Source organism: Notechis scutatus, chromosome 14, assembly GCF_049901735.1.
Source record: "Notechis scutatus isolate UNSWTSFEM ecotype Mainland chromosome 14, rNotScu1.2, whole genome shotgun sequence".
Taxonomy (NCBI): domain Eukaryota; kingdom Metazoa; phylum Chordata; class Lepidosauria; order Squamata; family Elapidae; genus Notechis; species Notechis scutatus.
The window spans coordinates 2,269,359-2,290,293 of NC_142022.1; the positions used below are offsets into that span (position 1 = coordinate 2,269,359).

Here is a 20,935-nt window from a genome sequence, read left to right on the forward strand (position 1 = left end):
CAACAGGGTCGAGGAGAGCCGCATCTCTCCTCCTCAGCTGGCCATTAAAAAGTCCAGAGTTCACACTTCCGGTTCGAAGGGCTTCGGCCGACAGACAGGAATCCGTGATCGTGCATGGTTTCTTTCTGGGCTCGCCGCTGGAGTGCCCTGAGCCGGCTGGTTTCGGGGCTAAGCCACCCCGTAGAGGTGGTGAAGAGGGGGGAGACCGCCAACAGGGTCGAGGAGAGCCGCATCTCTCCTCCTCAGCTGGCCATTAAAAAGTCCAGAGTTCAGGCTGAAGCAAAGACCAATTTAGTCTCTTCCTCCTCCTCCTCCTCCTCCTCTCCTAAAAGCCTACTCCTTTCCAGAACTGATGATATTACATAGTTAGTGAAATGTCTGCAAGAAAGCAACCAAGTTCCAAGAGCACCACGGACCCAACAGCCCTCCTCCTCCTCCTCTTCTCCTCCTCCTCCTAAAATCCCACTCCCTTCCAGCACAGATGATACCCAGTTGGGCAGTGAAACATCTGCAAGAAATTCAACCCAGCTCAGAGAGCACCACGGACTTACCCAGCTTCTCAATAGCCTCGTAGGCGTTAGAAGGCAGGCCACCTCCACAGGCCTCATCTATAAGGTCACAGTCCACCAACTCTGTAGGGGGAGAAGGTCGGATGAAGGTCAACTGGATGCTGGAGATGGGTGCAGGCACATGGACTACCTACCCAGGCAATGCTTCTGGATCTCAGCAACTTTAAGATGGGTGGACTGAGGTGGCTCAGCTGGCTGGGGAATTCTGGGAATTGAAGTTCACCCGTCTTAAAAGTTGCTAAGGCTCAGAAAACACTGTGCTGGAGAGACAGCTACATCCAACGTGGTCTTTCCCATAAGGGCTGGATTTAGATCTTGGGGGCTCTAGCTATGGGGAGCTAGCATGTGCTTGAAGAGCATAAGGTTGTAGAACTTCTGAACGTGTCAAGAAGGCCACCAAATGGCACAGCAACCCATAACGGCCTTATTTACCTCAGTTTAGAGAAGGGAGAAGGGCCTTATTTACCTCAGTTTATTTTGTTTAATGATTATCAGCAGGGATGAGGGCCAACATGGTGCAATGGGGAATGAATCAGACCCCTAGTCTGGACATTTCCTAGGGGACTCTGTCTCCATCAGACTCCAAGGGGGTCTAAATACTATTTATTAAATATTAGATATTAAGAGAAGGACCAGTGGAGACATGATAGCAGTCTTGTGATATTTGAGGGGCTCCCACAGAGAGGAAGAAGGGGTCAAGCTATTTTCCAAAGCCCCCGAAGGCCAGACAAGGAATAATGGATGGAAACTGACCAAGGAGAGATTCAACCTGGAAATAAGGAGGAATTTCTGAAAGTGAGGACAATCAACCAATGGAACAGATGTTGCCTTTGGAAGTTGTGGGAGCTTCATCCCTGGAGGCTTTCAAGAGGAGACTGGATTGCCCTCTGTCAGAAATGGTGCAGGGTCTCCTGCTTGGGCAGGGGGTTGGACTAGATGACCTACAAGGTCCCTTCCAATTCTGATTATCTGTTGGTGGGGAAGGGGCTCGCCTCAGAGCACGGTGGAAACTCAAATTCCGGGCCTCCTTAGATACAGGAGACATCTGGGTGATCTCCGTGGTCCCCTTCCTCAGGCTGAAGACAATTGGACCCCACTTGTTGCCTCTGGCCCTGAGATCTCCTTTAGGTCCTCCACGTCAGACCAACACTAACAGCAGCAACATCAGTCAGCAGCAATGGCGTGACCCCAAAGAGTGGCCGAGTCCTCACAAAATCTCTTGACCAATGGTTGCTCAGGACACAGAGCTTCCTTCATCCTGGCTTTGGGTGAACATATTACCCTGTACAAAAGCCGGTACAGGACAATAATAAAAACAAGGACAAAAAGGCTGAAAAACAGCTTCTATCCCAGGGCAGTCGCTCTACTGAATTATACCGTAGAGTGCAATATGAATGCAATATCAGGGGTTTTTCCATTCAATTGTATACAATGTGAAGGATGTGTGTTTATGCTTTATTTTCATAGTTATAATAATGTACACTGAAGATGGTATTTAATTTCGTTGTACAAGGACAATAAACTAAAGTAAACTAAACCAGTCAAGGTAAGAAGCATCCACAAACCATGGCATGGGGGGTGTGGATCCATGTTTTCCAACAGGGCAACCCACCCACCCCGACAGATTGTGACCCCAACCCTTCAGTTACCTTGCTCCGAGAGGGAAAGCAAGGTACCCTTGTGAAGGTACCACTGTCCTTCTACGTTGCCCGTTACGGAGAAGGCCCAGCAGGAGCCACACTCGCCCTGCGGAGGGAAGGAGAGACAACGCAAACAGCATCAGAAAAATTCCATCCAAGCTTTAGGACAGTGCTTTCTCAGCCTCGGCCACTGGAAGACAGTCCAGACTTCAACTCCCAGAATTCCCCAGCCACACTCATGTTTCTGGACCTTAGCCACTGGAAGGTAGAGGACTTCACCTCCCAGAATTCCCCCAGTATTAAACAGTGCATTTTCCAGCCGAACCCCCAAGGCTTCCATGTAGACAGTATTAGAAAGTTCTCTTTTGTTATGGGGACCATCTGAGTTCTTCTGCACAACTTTTGATTTGGACCTTCAAAGGTTTCCAGAATCTCACAAACTCTCATATGGAACTGCGGAGGTTTTATTTCTCCAAAGTAACCCATTAGTAGACAACCTCCCCGCCCTCCCGCTCTAACTCCAAGTTGAAATGAAGAGGCGTGTAGCTGCCCATGTTTCAATCTCAAGCTTGGCCACTGGAGGACGGGTGGGACTTCAACTCCCAGAATTTCCCCGGCCGGCAAAGCTGGGGAAGTTAGAAGTCAAACCCGTCTTGAAATTGCAAAGTTTCATAAACACTGTCCTGAGCTAGAGACTGTTAGGAATATAAGTCACCTAAGAGGTATTTGGGTTAGAAATATATAAACCAGGATAAACATTTTAGTACTAGGTCTTTAAGGGAATGCAAGAGCATGCAATTGGGTGTGGTTTCTCAAACGGCCATAAGATGGAGCCAGAAACCTGGGTTGTTTAGTCTTAGTCTCAGAAGAGAGTGTGTCTGAGTGTGTATCTCTGTTTCCTTCTGTTGGAGAGTATTGCCGTTCCTTCTAATTGACTGATATTACTGGATTTGATGTAAGTCTGATACTGAACTGTTTATGATACTGGAATTTGATATTTGGATTATCCCTGGACTAAAAACTGACTGATCTTACCTGTGAATGACTTTGGACTGCCTATTTTGAACTTTGCTTAAACTTTCTGGAAGTAAAAACCTACATTTACTGTACAGTGTATCTGTGTACTGTGTGTGTATTATTCAAAAACTACTCTCAAATACGCACTCATTATACGCACTCATACGCACACAAATACGTACTCAAGTATGCACTCATTCTCCTAACGGGGAATTACCTCAACAGAGACATCAAGCTTAATTCAAGGAGGACCAAGCTGTGCTGGGGATTCTGGGAGTTGAAGTCCACAGGTCTGAGGGAAGTTGCCAAGTTGGACACCCCTGCCCTCAATCACTTGATATGGCCCCATTGACCAAAGAGTTGGGCATCGCCACCTAGGCAGAACGACCACAGCCCCACCCAGGACCCCATCTCAGAACCCATCCAACTGTTTGTCCAGGGAACGGACAAACCTAGAAGACCCACCTGGTTTTTGACCCCGGTGACAGCCCCGTGGTCCCGCCAGTCCCACTCCTCGGGGAATGAACCGTTCGGGACGGAGGCCACTTTCATTGGCCGGCCAGGGAGCTTCGCCAGAAGTGGATTCAGGTACGCAGCGCGGAACTCTTCCTCTGGAAGGAGACGAAGCAGACCATGAGTGGCCAATCCTGCCCCAAACGCGTCATTCTCCATTTGCACGGAATATGGAATCATAGGGTAGGAAGGGACCTTGGAGGTCTTCTAGTCCAACCCCCTGCTCAAGCAACACACACCCTATGCCAGCAGTGGCTAACCTTTTTTGAGCTCCTGTGCCAAACATTGCGCTCGTGCACTCGCATGCCAGCACCCAGAAGGCAATACGTGTGCCCCCCCCACGCATGCAAGCACGATCCCACCCCCCCCTTACCTGCACTGCGCCTCACAGCTGATTTTCGGTTGGTTTGAGGCCCTTTTCGGCCTCCCAGAGGCTTGTAAAAAAGCCTCTGCAGGGTTTGCAGGCCAAATAATAGGCCCGTTTCATCACTTCCAAGTGCAAAATATTCATCCGTTTTTCAAACAACTTTTGCGGAACCAAACGTCTCACCTACCTGTCAGGTCGCTGAATTTGGTGACTCCGTATTCTGCGGTGCCCTGATCCAGTTCCTGATAGAGGCGGGCCCTTTCCAGGTTCTCCGCGAAAATCCGGAAGCGCTTTTGGGTCTCTGAAACAAGGCAGCCCATGGAAACAGCCCCCAATAAGAATTAGGACTAGCCCAGGAGTCTCCAACCTTGGCCCCTTTAAGGCTTGTGGACTTCAACTCCCAGAATTCCTCAGCCAGGTTGGAGACCCCTGGATTAGACAGCCCATGTCCCCCTGGGGTCATCCTCGACTTATAACCAAAATGGGGTCAGAATTTTGAATTACTCCATACTTAATTAAAGACATTGTGCCTGTCAGTGCCCAGTTTTACCTTTTCTTCCCCCATGGTTATCAAGACAATCACTGCAGTTATTAAATGAATCACACGGCCGTTAAGTGAATCCAGCTTCCCCTTTACGGCCGCTGTTTATTGGAAGGCAGCTCTTGTAAATACATGCTGGTTGACAAGTGCCCAAAAGTTTGAATTTATTTGTTTATTTGCCTTGATTATCTTTGCAAATAGCGCAAGGTGGCAAACCTATCCAATACACCTCTTTTTACCACCACAACAACCCTGCAAGGTTGGGGTGAGCTGAGAGGGAGGGGCGGGCCCAAAGTCGCCCAGCTGACTTTCATGCCTAAGGCAGAACTAGAACTCACCGTCTTCTGGTGATTGGCTTTCAGGGCTTAGGCAGGATTTGAACTCACGGCCCCCTGATTTCTAGCCTGGTGCTTTAACCACTAGACCAAACTGGCTCTCGGGGGTTGAACAAGCCTCACTTCCCAAAAATCAATCCATCAAATCAATCAATCAATCTATCAATCTATCTACCTACCTATCATCTATCTATCTATCTATCTATCTATCTATCTATCTATCTATCTATCTATCACCTATCTATCTATCTATCTATCTATCTATCTATCACCTATCTATCTATCTATCCATCCATCCATCTATCATCTATCTATCTATCTATCTATCTATCTATCTATCTATCTATCTATCATCTATCTATCTATCCATCCATCCATCCATCCATCCATCATATCTATCTATCTATCTATCTATCTATCTATCTATCTATCTAACTATCTATCATCTATCTATCTATCTATCTATCTATCTATCTATCTATCTATCTATCTATCTGTCTCATCTATCTATCTATCTATCTATCTATCTATCTATCTATCTATCTATCTATCTATCTATCTATCTATCTATCTATCTATCTATCTATCTATCTATCTATCTATCTATCTATCTATCTATCATCTATCTGTCTCTATCTTTCTATCTATATTATCTATCTATCTATCTATCTATCTATCTATCTATCTATCATCTATCTATCTATCTATCTATCTATTATCTATCTATCTATCTATCTATCTATCTATCTATCTATCTATCTATCTATCTATCTATCTATCTATCTATCTATCTATCTATCTATCTATCTATCTATCTATCTATCTATCTATCATCTATCTATCATCTATCTGTCTATCTATCTATCTATCTATCTATCTATCTATCTATCTATCTATCTATCTATCTATCTATCTATCTATCTATCTATCTATCTATCTATCTATCTATCTATCTATCTATCTATTTCTTCCTATCTATCCATCCATCTATCTATCTATCTATACATCATCTATCTATCTATCTATCTATCTATCTATCTATCTATCTATCTATCTATCTATCTATCTATCTATCTATCTATCTATCTATCCATCCATCCATCCATCCATCATCTATCTATCATCTATCTATCTATCTATCTATCTATCTATCTATCTATCTATCTATCTATCTATCTATCTATCATCTATCTGTCTCTATCTTTCTATCTATATCTATCTATCTATCTATCTATCTATCTATATCTATCTATCTATCTATCTATCTATCTATCTATCATCTATCTATCTATCTATCTATCTATCTATCTATCTATCTTCTATCTATCATCTATCTATCTATCTATCTATCTATCATCTATCTATCTATCTTTCTCTCTATTATCTATCTATCTATCTATCTATCTATCTATCTATCTATCTATCTATCTATCACCTATCTATCTTATCTATCATCTATCTATCTATCTATCTATCTATCTATCTATCTATCTATCATCTATCTGTCTATCTATCTTCTATCTATCTATATCTATCTATCTATCTATCTATCTATCTATCTATCTATCTATCTATCTATCTATCTATCTATCTATCTATCTATCTATCTATCTATCTATCTATCTATCTATCACCTATCTATCTATCTATCATCTATCTATCTATCTATCTATCTATCTATCTATCTATCACCTATCTATCTATCTATCTATCTATCTATCTATCTATCTATCTATCTATCTACCTACCTACCTAGCTACCTAGCTACCTAGCTACCTAGCTACCTACCTATCATCATCTATCATTTCTTTCAATTTCTTTATCTTTCATTTTCTATATTTGTCTTTATCTATCGTCTTTCTTTTTTTCTTTTCCTTTTCGTTCGCTTTATCATCTATATTGCCTGTCTGTCTTTATATATCATTCTTTCTAGCCTCACTATTTCTTTCTCTTTCACTTTATCTATGATCTATCTATATTCTTTTCCTTTCTATTTTTTCTTCTTTCTTTCTTTTCTTTCCTTTCCTTTCACTTTATCATCTAGCTATATTCTGTCTCCATCCGTCCATCTTTCACTTTATCTTTCGTTATCTATATTCTGTCTGTTTTTATCATTTTCTTTCTTTTATCTTTTCTTTCATTTTTTCTCTCCTTTCTTTCACTTTATCATCTATATTGCCTATCTTTATATATCCTTCTTTCTATCCTATTTCTTTCTCTTCCATTTTATCTATCATCTATCTATACTCTCTATCTTTTTCTATTCCTTCCTTCCTTCCTTCCTTCCTTCCTTCCTTCCTTCCTTCCTTCCTTCCTTCCTTCCTTCCTTCCGCTTTATCATCTACTGGTAGTTATATTCTTCTATCTATTTATCTATCTATCTGCATCCATCCATCCATCCATCCATCCATCCATTTATCTATTTATCTGGGTTTTTATGCTGTCCATCTCACTGATGCAGAGATTCTGGGCCTTTTACAACGTGGCTGAAATTCTGTTTTGAAAGTCGTGATACCTGGGTCACACCTGCACTTTCCCCGTGAAATTGTGCCATGGGGGCTGCCCCCCCCCCCACTTCAATTGGTAACAGGTCCCTCCCCAACCTGACCCCCCCCTTCCGCAGTCACCTCTTTCGTCCAGGTAGCTCTTCTCGTAGGTGGTCAGGAAGTCCTTGAAGAGGGAGACCAGGCGGGCAGAGGCGTTCTGTGGAAGGAAGAGACCCCCCCGGGATGAGAACCGGAGACATGGGAGGACAATCCACCACCCACCGGATCACAGGAACTGGCCTTACCCCGGCTGCAGCGGGCCAGTCCTTGTCTGAAATTTCAGGGAACGGAGGCTCCGAAGATGGAGAGCTAGCAGCCATTTTTTTTGGCCTGGGGGCCACCCTCAGGTTTCCCACCCTGCGTCAAGGGTGGGCAGAGCCCCTAGCTAAGGATCCTGTGCAGTTTGGAGAACCCCCTAGTCCAATTCCTGGCTGGCCCGGCCTATCCCGCCCTGCCCCTACCTGGATGCAGGTAAGTGTAGGTCATGCACAGAGGCTCAGGGAGGGCAAAAAACGGGCCTCCAGGCAGTTTGGGAAGGCCGGAAATGGGCCTCTTTCCGGCTTCCAGAGAGCCTCAGGAGTCCGGGGAGGAGGCTTGATGAAAGCCTCAGGAGTCCGGGAGGAGGCTTGATGAAAGCCTCAGGAGTCTGGGGAGGAGGCTTGATGAAAGCCTCAGGAGTCCGGGGAGGAGGCTTGATGAAAGCCTCAGGAGTCTGGGGAGGGCAAAAACACCCCCCCCCACCGCCATGGTGCAACTAATGGACCACGCCCACCCAGCCACCGGGCAGAGAACCCGTTGCTAAAATTTTTGAAGCCCTGGTGGAGCCGCGATGTCACCGGAGGGCAGGGGACTTTGGGACCCTCAGGAAGAGGTGGGCAGACAAGCTGGGCCCCTTCCAATCCCCCGATTTGCCCCAAGACGCCTCCTCACGGGGGAGGAACTGGCCTGAGAAACTGGGAAGGAACCGTCAGAAGTTTAAACGGTGGAAATTTGAAAAATCCTCCTTGCCCCCCAAAGCAGCAAAGACTTGCAGCCTTGGCAATTTGGTGTGTGTGTGTGTGTGTGTGTGTGTGTGAGAGAGAGAGAGACAAATGGGGTGTGGAGGAACCCTGGACCCTGCTCAGCCTCCTTTCTCAATTCCTCAAGAAGAAAGGTCCATTACAGCAGATCCCCCCCCCAATATCTCCTCTGCAAAAGGAAAAATTCAGCAGAAGCGAAGGACAACATATCCCATGAGTCAGGGATGGGACACAAATATTTTTACTACTGGCTCTATGGGCGTGGCCATGTGACAGGGTGGGCATGGCTTCTTCTTCTTTTGCAGTAAACCTCACCATGCCCCTTTTTGCCTCCTGGGTGAAGCAGTACAAGACAGGGGGATCCTGGCACAGTTGATCGTCAGAACAGCTGATCGTTAGAACAGTTGATCGTCAGAACAGCTTATCATCGGAACAGCTGATCGTCAGAACAGTTGATCGTCAGAACAGCTGATCGTCGGAACAGCTGATCATCGGAACAGTTGATCGTCAGAACAGCTGATCATCGGAACAGCTGATCATCGGAACAGCTGATCGTCAGAACAGTTTATCATCGGAACAGCTGATCGTCAGAACAGTTTATCATCGGAACAGCTGATCGTCAGAACAGCTTATCATCGGAACAGCTGATCGTCAGAACAGTTTATCATCGGAACAGCTGATCGTCAGAACAGTTTATCATCGGAACAGCTGATCGTCAGAACAGCTTATCATCGGAACAGCTGATCGTCAGAACAGTTTATCATCGGAACAGCTGATCGTCGGAACAGCTGATCATCGGAACAGCTGATCGCGGAACAGCTGATCGCGAACAGCTGATCACCGGAACAGCTGATCGTCAGAACAGCCGATCGCCAGAACAGCTGATCGTCAGAACAGCTGATTGTCGGGGGAAATTACTGGTTGGGCAGAACTGGTATCTTTTTTTTTACTACTGGTTCGGCCGGACGGTAACATTTTTTACTCCCGGTTCATGTGAAGCGGGCCGAACCAGTAGAACACCCCCACAGCCATGAGTCCCTTCCAACATCAGTGGACAATCTCCTCCATGTTTTGGGGAGCCAAAGGGAGAAAGGGAGCCGAGCCCTGTCCTCAGAGGAACCCAGCCTGGCAAGCCATGCTGAGGGCAAGGTGGTCCTCGATTTAGGACCATCTTTTTTATGACAGTTCAAAGTTCAAAAGCGACTTGTGACCCATCCTCAGAAGTTATGACCGTTGAACCTCCCTGAGATTAACACGGTCAAGATTTGGGTGCTGGGCAACTGGCTTGCATTTACAATGGTGGCAGAATCTCGCGATCACAATTTGTGGTTTTCCCAGACAGATTCCGACCATCAAAATCAATGGGGAGGAGCTGGATTCGCCTAACGACCAGGCAGCTTATTTAATGACCGCATGGTTCATTTAATCATCATCTCCTTTTAATGACCCCATAATCCCTTGCGGGGTGGAGTCTAGGCAACTGAATGGAGCTAGAAGAGTGTTTTAATGGCCAGATGCCCTTCCTGTCACCAATGTGGAGTTTTGTTCAGCAGATATATTCTCATGGTGACCAGAGAGAGGCGGGATTCATTTAATGACCCTTTAAAAAAAATGGTAATAAAATCACATCTGGTGGTCTCGTGATGCCTTGTTTAATGACACCCTGTGGTCGTAAGTCGAGGACTAGCTGTATCGTCCTGGGGAAAAGCATCGCCTACCTGGAGCGACTCCATCTGCCTCAAAGGCTCCCCAGCTGGGCCCACAAAAGGGCCGGTCAAAGGAAACGTCTCCCACGGACCCAGTGTGGCCGCCTGGATTTCAGCCAGTGGTTCTGCTGAGAAGAACGGAGGGGGAAATGAGAAATATTACAGCAACCGCAACAGGAAACTTTGGCTGTAATTCTCTTTTGCCCCCCACCCCTCCCCCAAGGTCAAAGTGGGACCCTTCGACTCCACAGCCATTACAGCAGGGGGTCCAGCCTTGGCCACTCTGGGGACTTCAACTCCCAGAATTCCTCAGCCAGACATGCATGTCGACTTGTGGACTTCAACTCCCAGAGTTCCCTAGGCCTGCATGGTCTTAAAGTGGTTGCGCTAAGCCCAACCTCACCACCCTTAGGGTGGGTCAGCGAGAATGTGCAAGCCCCCCCCAACGTGAATGCGCTGCCGAGCCACAAGACCAGGTGTGAGGCTTCACCAATTTTTTTAACAAGGGGTTCTCGGTTCCGTTGCTGGGTGGGCGTGGCCTAGTCAGCCTCCTGCACTACAGCTGGGGGGGCGTTTTGCCCTCCCGGACTCCGGAGGCTCTTTGGAAGACGGAAATAGCCCATTTTTGGCCTTCCCAAACGCCCATTTTTCACCCTCCCTGAGCCTCCACGCGCGCCCTGCACTTACCTGCCCGTGGGGGACTCCTGGGAGGGGAGAGGCGGGGTGGGCAGGGCCAGCCAGGAGTGGGATTTGGGGGTCTTCTCCGAACTGTGCATAATCTTAGCTAGGGGCTCTCCCGACCCTCTGCGAACCCCACAGCAGCCCACCCCTGCACAAGGGCTTGTTTAGCAAGCCATGGTTTAAAACAAGGCTCTTCCAACTTGGCAAGTTTAAGACTTGTGGACTTCCCACTCCCAGAATTCCTGAGCTAACCTGACTGGAGGAGGAGGAGGAATTCTGGGAGTGGAAGTCCACAAGTCTTAAAGCCGTCGAGTATGAAGACCCCCTGATCTATCCCTTCAGCCAATGTGCCTAAGTCCGTGTTCCTCAACTTCTGCCGCTTTAAGATAGGTGGACTCCAACTCCCAGAATTCCACAGCCATCCACACACCTGCTGCCAAGGGAATTCTGGGAGTGGAAGTCCACAAGTCTTAAAGCTGTCAAGTTTGAAGACCTCTGATCTATTAGCTGTCACCTATCACCTCTCTCTCTCTCTTTCGCTCTCCATACCTACCTACCTATTTACCTACCTATCTATCAGTTATCTATTTATGCATGTATCTATCCTCTATATCATCTTGGAAGTCCACAAGTCTTAAAGTGGTCAAGTTTGAAGACCCCTGTTCTATCATCTATCACTTATCTATCTATCATCTCTCTCTCTTGCCCCGTACCTACCTATTTACTGATTTACTTATGTATCAATCTATCATCTATCCATCATCTATCACAAGGGTCTTCAAACTTGGCAAGTGTAAGACTTGTGGACTTCAACTCCCAGAATTCCTGAGCTAACATGACTGGAGGAGGAATTCTGGGAGTGGAAGTCCACAAATCTTAAAGCTGTCAAGTTTGAAGACTCCTGATCTATTATCTATCTATCTATCTATCTATCTATCTATCATCATCTATATCTATCTATCTATCTATCATCTATCTGTCTATCTATCTATCTATCTATCTATCTATCTATCTATCTATCATCATCTATATCTATCTATCTATCTATCTATCTATCTATCTATCTATCTATCATCTATCTATCTATCTATCTATCTATCATCATCTATCTATCTATCTATCTATCTATCATCATCTATATCTATCTATCTATCTATCTATCTATCATCTATCTATCTATCTATCATCATCTATATCTATCTATCATCTATCTATCTATCTATCTATCTATCTATCTATCTATCTATCATCTATCTATCATCATCTATATCTATCTATCTATCTATCATCTATCATCATCTATATCTATCTATCTGTCTGTCTGTCTATCTATCTATCTATCTATCTATCTAATCTATCTATCATCATCTATCTATCTATCTATCATCATCTATATCTATCTATCTATCTATCTATCTATCTATCTATCTATCTATCTATCATCATCTATATCTATCTATCTATCTATCTATCTATCATTTATCTATCTATCATCTATCTATCTATCTATCTATCTATCTATCTATCATCATCTTATCTATCTGTCTATCTATCTATCTATCATCTATCTATCTATCTATCTATCTATCATCTATCTATCTATCTATCTATTTATCTATCTATCTATCATCATCATCTATATCTATCTGTCTATCTATCTATCATCTATCTATCTATCTATCTATCTATCTATCTACTTCATCTATCTATCTATCTATCTATCATCATCATCTATATCTATCTGTCTATCTATCTATCTATCTATCTATCTATCTATCTATCTATCATCTATCTTATCTATCTATCTATCTTTCTCTCTATCATCTCTCTATCATCTCTATCTATCTATCTATCTATCTATCTATCTATCTATCTATCATCTATCATCATCTCTATCTATCTATCTATCTATCTATCTATCTATCTATCTATCTATCTATCTATATCTATCTGTCTATATGTATCCATCATCTATCACAAGGGTTTTCCAACTCGGCAGCTGAAGATTTGTGGACTTCAACTCCCAGAATTCCTGAGCTAAGGTGACTGGAGGAGGAATTCTGGGAGTGGAAGTCCACAAGTCTTCGAGCTGTCGAGTTTGAAAACTCCTGAATTTTAAAACAACCCGCCGTCATGCAGGATCCCAACCTCTCTCTCTTGCTCTGAACGCCTTCAGGCAAGTTCCCACTTTCCCGTTTCCACTTTTCCCAGCCCTGATTTGCGAGGCAAAGCAGCCGCTCCAGGATCTGCTGAGGCTGGCAGAGAATCTGGCGCCCGGTTAGGTGCCGAAAAGCGGACTTACCAGTGGGATGACAGTCTTGCTTCAGCAGGTTCTTGCTGCTCGCCCAGGGCTGGCTCCAAACCTCGAAGTGGCAGGACTGGGTAGCGAGGAGAGCCGTGAGTCAGAAATGCCGAAAGGGGTGGAATTGGAAATCAGGAAATGGGGATTTACTAAGTGTCCAAATCAGGTTGCTCAACTTCACCGGAGACGCCCAGGGAAACCTTGGCGGGGCAGAGGCATCGTGGGAATTCTCTCTCTCTTGTCCAGCATCCTCATTCTTTGGGTGTTGGGAAACTGGGAGCTAATCTGGAAGGAGGAGTCACGCGAGGCCCTAGCTCATGTTGTGGTTTGCCAGCAGCAGGTTGCAGACGGCTGAGGTCTCGGAGAGCGAGGACTCAGATGAGGGGCCTGCATGTGAGGCAGGGATGGGGCCAGGACCATCAGGGAGTGGAGTGCTGCCTTCGGAGATTGTGGAGGCTGGCAGCAGTGAGGAAGAGACCCCCGAGGGTGCCCAGGGTGTGTGCACGCAGGGCTGCTCCAAGGAAAAAGCAGCTGCAGCAGCACGGGTGACTCGGGAGTAAGGCTGCAAGGTGATGGCCCCTCACTCAAGAGATAAAAGCCAGCTGAGAAACTGGAGTTCTTTGCAGGAAGCAAAGAAGTTTTTGCACTCAAGCCTTGTGGACGTTTGGAATATCTTGGTTGGTGTTTGGAGACCTTTTGTGTTTGAAATATTTCTGAGTAACTTTATCTGGTGTTCTTGGCAGCCGTGCACCACCTTGGCAAGGCTCGTTTTTATCAGAGGCAATGAGTTTTCATAGCCTTTTAACCGTGAATTAACAGAATCCGTTTGTTTACTTGGAACAAGGTTTGGGTCAGAACAGCTCCGCATCCTTGTGTAGCCTATGCTTCAAGATCCATGAGTCTCATGGAAGATTATCAAAGAGAGATCCAACCTAGAAGTAAGGAGAAATGTTCCTGACAGCGAGAACAATAAATCAAATGGAAGTTATGGCTGCTCCATCACTGGAGATTTTAAAGAAGAGACTGGGCAGTGGTCTCCTGCTTGATCAGGGGGCTGGACTAGAAGACCTCCAAAGGTCCCTTCCAGGTCTATGATTCTATAGCTAATGCCCTGTCCATAGAATTGTGAAGGTTACAGAATACAGAGTAACAAAGTTGGAAGGGACCATGGAGGTCTTCTAGTCCAACCCCCTGCTCAAGCAGGAGACTTTACAGCATTGTGGACAAAGGGCTGTCACAACTTCTGGATGGAATACAAGAGAAGAGAAAATAAGAATAGATTAGGAAGAATAGAATAGAATAGAATAGGATAGGATAGGATAGGATAGGATAGGATAGGATAGGAATAGAATAGAATAGAATAGAATAGAATAGAATAGAATAGAATAGAATAGAATAGAATAGAATAGGATAGGATAGAATAGAATAGAATAGAATAGAATAGAATAGAATAGAATAGAATAGAATAGAATAGAATAGAACAAAATTGGAAGGGACCTTGGAGGTCTTCTAGTCCAACCCTCTGCCCAAGGCAGGACACCTTTTGGACAAATGGCTGTCTAGTCTCTTCTTGAAAGCCTCCAGTGATGGAGCACAGCTTCTGGTGGCAAGCAGTTCCACTGGTTAATTGTCCTCCCCGTTAGGAAGTTTCTCCTTAGCTCCAGGTTGCTTCTGTCCTTGATTTGTTTCCACCCATTTTGCTTCTTGTCCTGCCTTCTGGTGCTTTGGAAAATAAGTTGAGACCCCCCCTCTTCTTTGGGGCAGCCAGCCCCTCAAATCCTGGCAGACTGCTGTCATGTCACCCCTGGTCCTTCTGTAAAAGCAATCGGGGGGCTGCACTAACTTCTGACCACTCAAACCATTTTCAATGGAACTATGCGAAACCTCGGTGTTTTGAAAATTAGTCAACACTATTATTTTTGACTGTTATGTCAAAACAGTTTTATAAAACCGGTAAAAACCTAATATGAAAACTGTTATTTACTAAATTTATATGATTCCCATCACGTTGATAAGGCGACACACACACACACACACATATATATATATATGTTTTCTTAAGTTTTCGCGGTACTTACATGTACGGTATTCAGCTTTGTTCGGGTATTTTCCCACCTCATTGTAGTTGTGCTTTTAAAGTTGTAGCAATGTTTGGCAGAATCTCATCTGCCATCATCAGGCTTCTGCATTGTGTTCGTCTGTGAGTCAGACTTTTACAGTTGTTTGACTAAAAGTCTGACTCACAGACGAACCCAATACAGAAGCCTGATGATGGCAGATGAGATTCTGCCGAAACGTTGCTACAACTTTAAAAGCACAACTACAATGACGTGGGAAAATACCCGAACAAAGCTGAATGACATACATACATACATACATACATACATACATATATGCACCTACACACACATATATTTTATCACACCCATCCTTTTAGTTAGAACCAAATGCTTTCGGGGGGGGAAGGGTCCCCGCTTACCACGTGTTCTGGTTTTCCTGGAGGGAGAGACCCCGAAGCATTGTCGCAGTCTGCAGTCTCGCCCCTCTTGCACGGGCTCTGGAGCAGGACGACATCCAAGTGGTGTTTGATTCCATTCACCACCTGCCCTCAAGGGGGGGAAAAAAGCACCGGGACTTAAGAAATGAATGAGAAGTTTTCGGAGAACAAAAGCAATTAGTCAATGAAACAGCTGCCCTCCAGAGGTTGTGCGTGGTCCATCACTGGAGGCTTTTAAGAAGAGATCGGACAACCACTTGTCCACAAGGTATCCTGTCTTGGGCAGGGGGTTGGACTAGAAGACCTCCAAGGTCCCTTCCGACTCTGCTATTCTATTCTATTCTATTCTATTCTATTCTATTCTATTCTATTCTATTCTATTCTATTCTCTATTCTATTCTATTTTCTATTCTATTCTATTCAATATTTATTCTATTTTCTATTCTAATATTTATTCTATTCTATTCTATTCTATTTCTATTCTATTCTATTCATCTATTCTATTTCCAATATTTATATTTATTCTATTCTATTCTATTCTATTCTATTCTATTCTATTCATTCTATTTTTCTATTCTATTCTATTCATCTTTCCAATATTTATTCTATTCTATTCTATTCTATTCTATTCTATTCTATTCTATTCTATTCTATTCTATTCTATTCTATTCTATTCTATTCTCTATTCTATTCTATTTTCTATTCTATTCTATTCATCTTTCCAATATTTATTCTATTCTATTCTATTCTATTCTATTCTATTCTATTCTATTCTATTCTATTCTATTCTATTCTATTCTATTCTATTCTATTCTATTCCCTATTATGTAAGAGACTATCATGTTTACCGATCAGATCGTGAAATCCGTAGAGGAGGTGGTGTTGCTATCTTCTATAAAAAGTCCTTACATCTAAAAAACATCCAAGTTACCCAAGAGCTTGTTCTTCCTGAGACCATTATCTATGAACTTAAATATCACATTTCGGTTCTTACTATGTTACAGAGCCCCTGATTATGACATCGAACATGTAAACAAACTAAATTCACTACTAACATGGGCAACATCCTGTCCACCACACGCTTTTATCTTTCTTGGTGACTTCAATCTACCTCAGATTAAGTGGACCCTAAACGAATGTAGAACTGAACCCACACATGCAACCTTCTACGATGCTGTAACAAACCTGGGACTGGAACAACGAGTAACCAACAATACTAGACTTAACAACTGCCTCGATCTCATCTTCTGCAATAGTTTGAATTCAATTTACAGAATACAAATTAAAGAACCCTTTTCCAACAGTGACCACAGCATGATTGACTTTTGTCTCAACATATGTCCACACAAAAATCAACACAACGATGTGATCCCCAATTATAACTTCAAAAAAGGCAACTATGATCTTACAAACAACGATCTCTCATCCCTTGATTGGCAATTTCTATTCACTGGATGCAATACTGTAGAAGACCATTACAACATATTTTTACTTGAAGTCAAAAGAGTCATCAAACTATATGTACCAATAACAACTCCCCAAACCAGAAAAAAACAGATTATCCATAACAATAAGGGTTAACATTAAACAAGAGGAAAACCTTCTACGCACAAATTCCACCCGCGCCTTCTACAATTTTGTAAACAACAAACTAAAAGACTCAAGGTCCATCCCACCCCTGAAAGGACCTAATGGCAAAGACTGCAACGATGACACCATCAAAGCCAACCTCTTTAACACATTCTTTGGCTCAGTATTTGTAAACAGCAATGGATCATGCCCAGTATTTCCTAGTTGAACCACAGACAACTACAATGATCTATACATATCGATTTTACAGAAGACAATGTTGAAAAAGCACTGTGCAATCTAAAACCATCCCTATCTATTGGACCGGAGGGAATATGTGCCTACTTCTTAAAAAAGCTACCCACTGCCATAGCCGAACCTCTAAGCATAATCTTTGAAAAATCTTTCAGGACCAGCTCCTTGCCAAAACTATGGTCATAAGCCACGGTCATCCGCATCCTCAAAAAGGGAGACCCCAGCCTAGTTGAAAATTACAGACCAATCTCCTTATGCTGCATCACCTGTAAAGTCATGGAATCAATTATTAACCAATCCATTATCCTCCACTTAGAGACAAACAACCTACTCTCTAATAAACAATTTGGTTTCAGAAAAAAACTATCCTGTAATCTGCAACTCTTACACTGCAAAAACATATGGACTGCACAACTCGATCAGGGCAAAGCAATAGACGCAATCTACATAGACTTTTGTAAAGACTTTGATTCAGTGGTACATGACAAACTACTCCTAAAACTAAAAACTTATGGTATCTCTGGACATCTACATAACTGGATAGAAGCATTCCTGTCAAACAGACAACAAATGGTCAAAATTGGGAGCGTCCTATCAAATTTTGTACCTGTCAACAGTGGTGTCCCCCAAGGGTTCTAGGATCAACTCTCTTCATACTCTACATAAATGACCTCTGTGATCATATTAAGAGCAACTGCATTCTCTTTGCTGACGATGTAAAGCTATTCAACACCACAGACAATACTGCTACCCTTCAAAAAGACCTCGACTATGTATCAGAATGGTCAAACAAACGGCAACTTCAAATCTCAACAAATAAATGCTCTGTCCTACATATTGGCAAAAAAAATCAGAAAATAAAATACAGGCTGAATAGTCAAGACCTTGTTGATGATCCAAACTCTGTCAAGGACCTTGGAGTATTCATCTCTAATGATCTAAGTCCTAGAGCCCACTGTAACTACATAGCCAAAAAGGCGTTAAGAGTTGTTAATCTAATCCTACGTAGCTTTTTCTCTGGTAATATCACACTACTAACTAGAGTGTACAAAACATTTGCTAGATCAATACTCGAATACAGCTCATCAGTCTGGAACCCGCATTACGTATCGGATATTAATACAGTTGAGAAAGTCTAGAAATATTTCACAAGAAGAGTTCTCCACTCCTCTACTCGTTGCAGAATACCTTATGCCACCAGACTTGAAATTCTAGATCTAGAAAACCTAGAACTACGCCGCCTTCGGTCCGATCTAAATATAGTATATAAAATCATACATTGCAATGTCCTACCTGTCAATGAATACTTCAGCTTCAACCATAACAACACAAGAGCACACAATAGATACAAACTCAAGGTTAATCGCACCAAACTTGATTGCAGGAAATACGACTTCAGTAACAGAGCGGTCAATGTCTGGAATACTCTACCTGACTCTGTGGTTTCTTCCCCAAACCCCAAAAACTTTAACCTTAGACTGTCTACTATTGACCTCACCCCTTTCCTAAGAGGTCTGTAGGGGGTGTGCATAAGCGCACCAACGTGCCTACCGTCCCTGTCCTATTGTTTCTCTTATTTTTCTTATATGTATCCATGTATGCATAACGATGTTTTTACTTATACCTACTATCTTGGTAAGCAACTGACAAACCAAATAAAATAAAATAAAATAAAAATCCTATTCTATTCTATTCTATTCTATTCTATTCTATTCTATTCTATTCTATTCTATTCTATTCTATTCTATTCCTTCAAATATCTATTCTATTCTATTCTATTCTATTCTATTCTATTCTATTCTATTCTATTCTATTCTATACCTTCTGATATCTATTCTATTCCATTCAGTGGTGGGATTCAAATATTTTTACTACCGGTTCTGTGGGCGTGGCTTGGTGGGCGTGGCAGCGGAAGGATACTGCAAAATCTCCAGTCAGAGTTGGTATTTGCTGGTTCTCCAAACTATTCAAAATTTCCGCTACCGGTTCTCCAGAACTGGTCAGAACTTGCTGAATACCACCTCTGATTCCATTCTATTCTTATTCTTATTCTATTCTGTTCTGTTCTGTTCTGTTCTATTCTATTCTATTCTATTCCTTCATTCCAATATTTATTCTATTCTATTCTATTCATTATTATTCTAATTCAATTCAATTCAATTATTCTAATTCTTATTCTATTCCATCCAGAAGTTGTGAGTGCTCCATCACTGGAGGCTTTTATTGATTGATTTTGATTTATTTTGATTTGTCAATCGCTTACAAGATAATAGGTATAAGTATATACATAGTTATGAATACATGAAATGGGTACATATAAGAAAAATAAAAGAAACAATAGGACAGGGACGGTAGGCACGTTGGTGCGCTTATGCACGCCCCCTGCAGACCTCTTAGGAAAGGGGTGAGGTCAATAGTAGACAGTCTTAAGATTAAAGTTTTTGGGGTTTGGGGAAGAAACCACAGAGTCAGAGCAGAGTCCGGACGGAGGCGCGGAACAACCTTCCAGACATCTTTTTGAGCGCTTCTGGTGAGCACTCTCGGGTGAAGCTCACGGGCGTTTCATCATAAAAGATTTCCTGCAATCAAGCTTTTCGGTAGAAAGCCATTTCTGCCAAGCTCACGGCATTTTTTATTACGCCGTGACGTCACCGGAGCGTTTCGTCATAAAGATGGCGGCGCCCATTACGCGACGGCCGCGCCCAGCTGATGTCGGAACCGGCGCGCGAAAGGTTGGGATCCCTGAGGTAGAGTATTCCAGACATTGACCACTCTGTGGCTGAAGTCGATTTCCTCAATCAAGTTTGTGCGGTTTACCTTGGTTTGTATCTATTGTTTGCTCTTGTGTTGTTATGGTTGAAGCTGAAGTATTCATTGACAGGTAGGACATTGCAATGTATGATTTTATATACCATACTTAGATCAGACCGAAGACGGCGTAGTTGTAGGTTTTCTAGGTCTAGAATTTCAAGTCTGGTGGCATAAGGTCTTCTGCAAAGGGTAGAGGAGTGGAGAACTCTTCTTGTGAAATATTTCTGGACTTTCTCAGCTGTGTTAATACCAGATACGTAATGGGGGTTCCAGACTGATGAGCTGTATTCGAGTATTGGTCTAGCAAATGTTTCGTACGCTCTAGTTAGTAGTGTGATATTACCAGAGAAAAAGCTACGTAAGATTAGGTTAACAACTCTTAATGCCTTTTTGGCTATGTAGTTGCAGTGGGCTCTAGCACTTAGATCATTAGAGATGAGAACTCCAAGATCCTTGACGGAGTTTGGATCATCAGCAAGGTCTTCACTATTCAGCTTGTATTTTATTTTCTGATTTTAAGAAGAGACTGGACAGCCACTTGTCCAGGACAGAATAAGGTGTCCTTCC

General features: G+C 43.2%; 1 protein-coding gene across 2 annotated transcripts in view; it reads right to left on the bottom strand.

The window, feature by feature from the left end:
- CTSF (cathepsin F) overlaps nucleotides 1-20,935 on the bottom strand; it is a 33,910-nt gene that overhangs the window by 9,384 nt on the left and 3,591 nt on the right. The window contains exons 2-9 of one of the 2 annotated variants that reach the window (XM_087943231.1): nucleotides 15,716-15,838; nucleotides 13,237-13,312; nucleotides 10,266-10,378; nucleotides 7,610-7,685; nucleotides 4,294-4,407; nucleotides 3,692-3,837; nucleotides 2,219-2,315; nucleotides 552-632 (exon numbers count right to left, since the gene is read on the bottom strand). In XM_087943231.1, coding sequence (XP_087799357.1) covers nucleotides 552-632; nucleotides 2,219-2,315; nucleotides 3,692-3,837; nucleotides 4,294-4,407; nucleotides 7,610-7,685; nucleotides 10,266-10,378; nucleotides 13,237-13,312; nucleotides 15,716-15,838 — 826 coding nt within the window. Of the gene's footprint in view, nucleotides 1-551; nucleotides 633-2,218; nucleotides 2,316-3,691; nucleotides 3,838-4,293; nucleotides 4,408-7,609; nucleotides 7,686-10,265; nucleotides 10,382-13,236; nucleotides 13,313-15,715; nucleotides 15,839-20,935 lie in introns of both variants that reach the window. The other variant, XM_087943230.1, reaches the window with a different exon arrangement.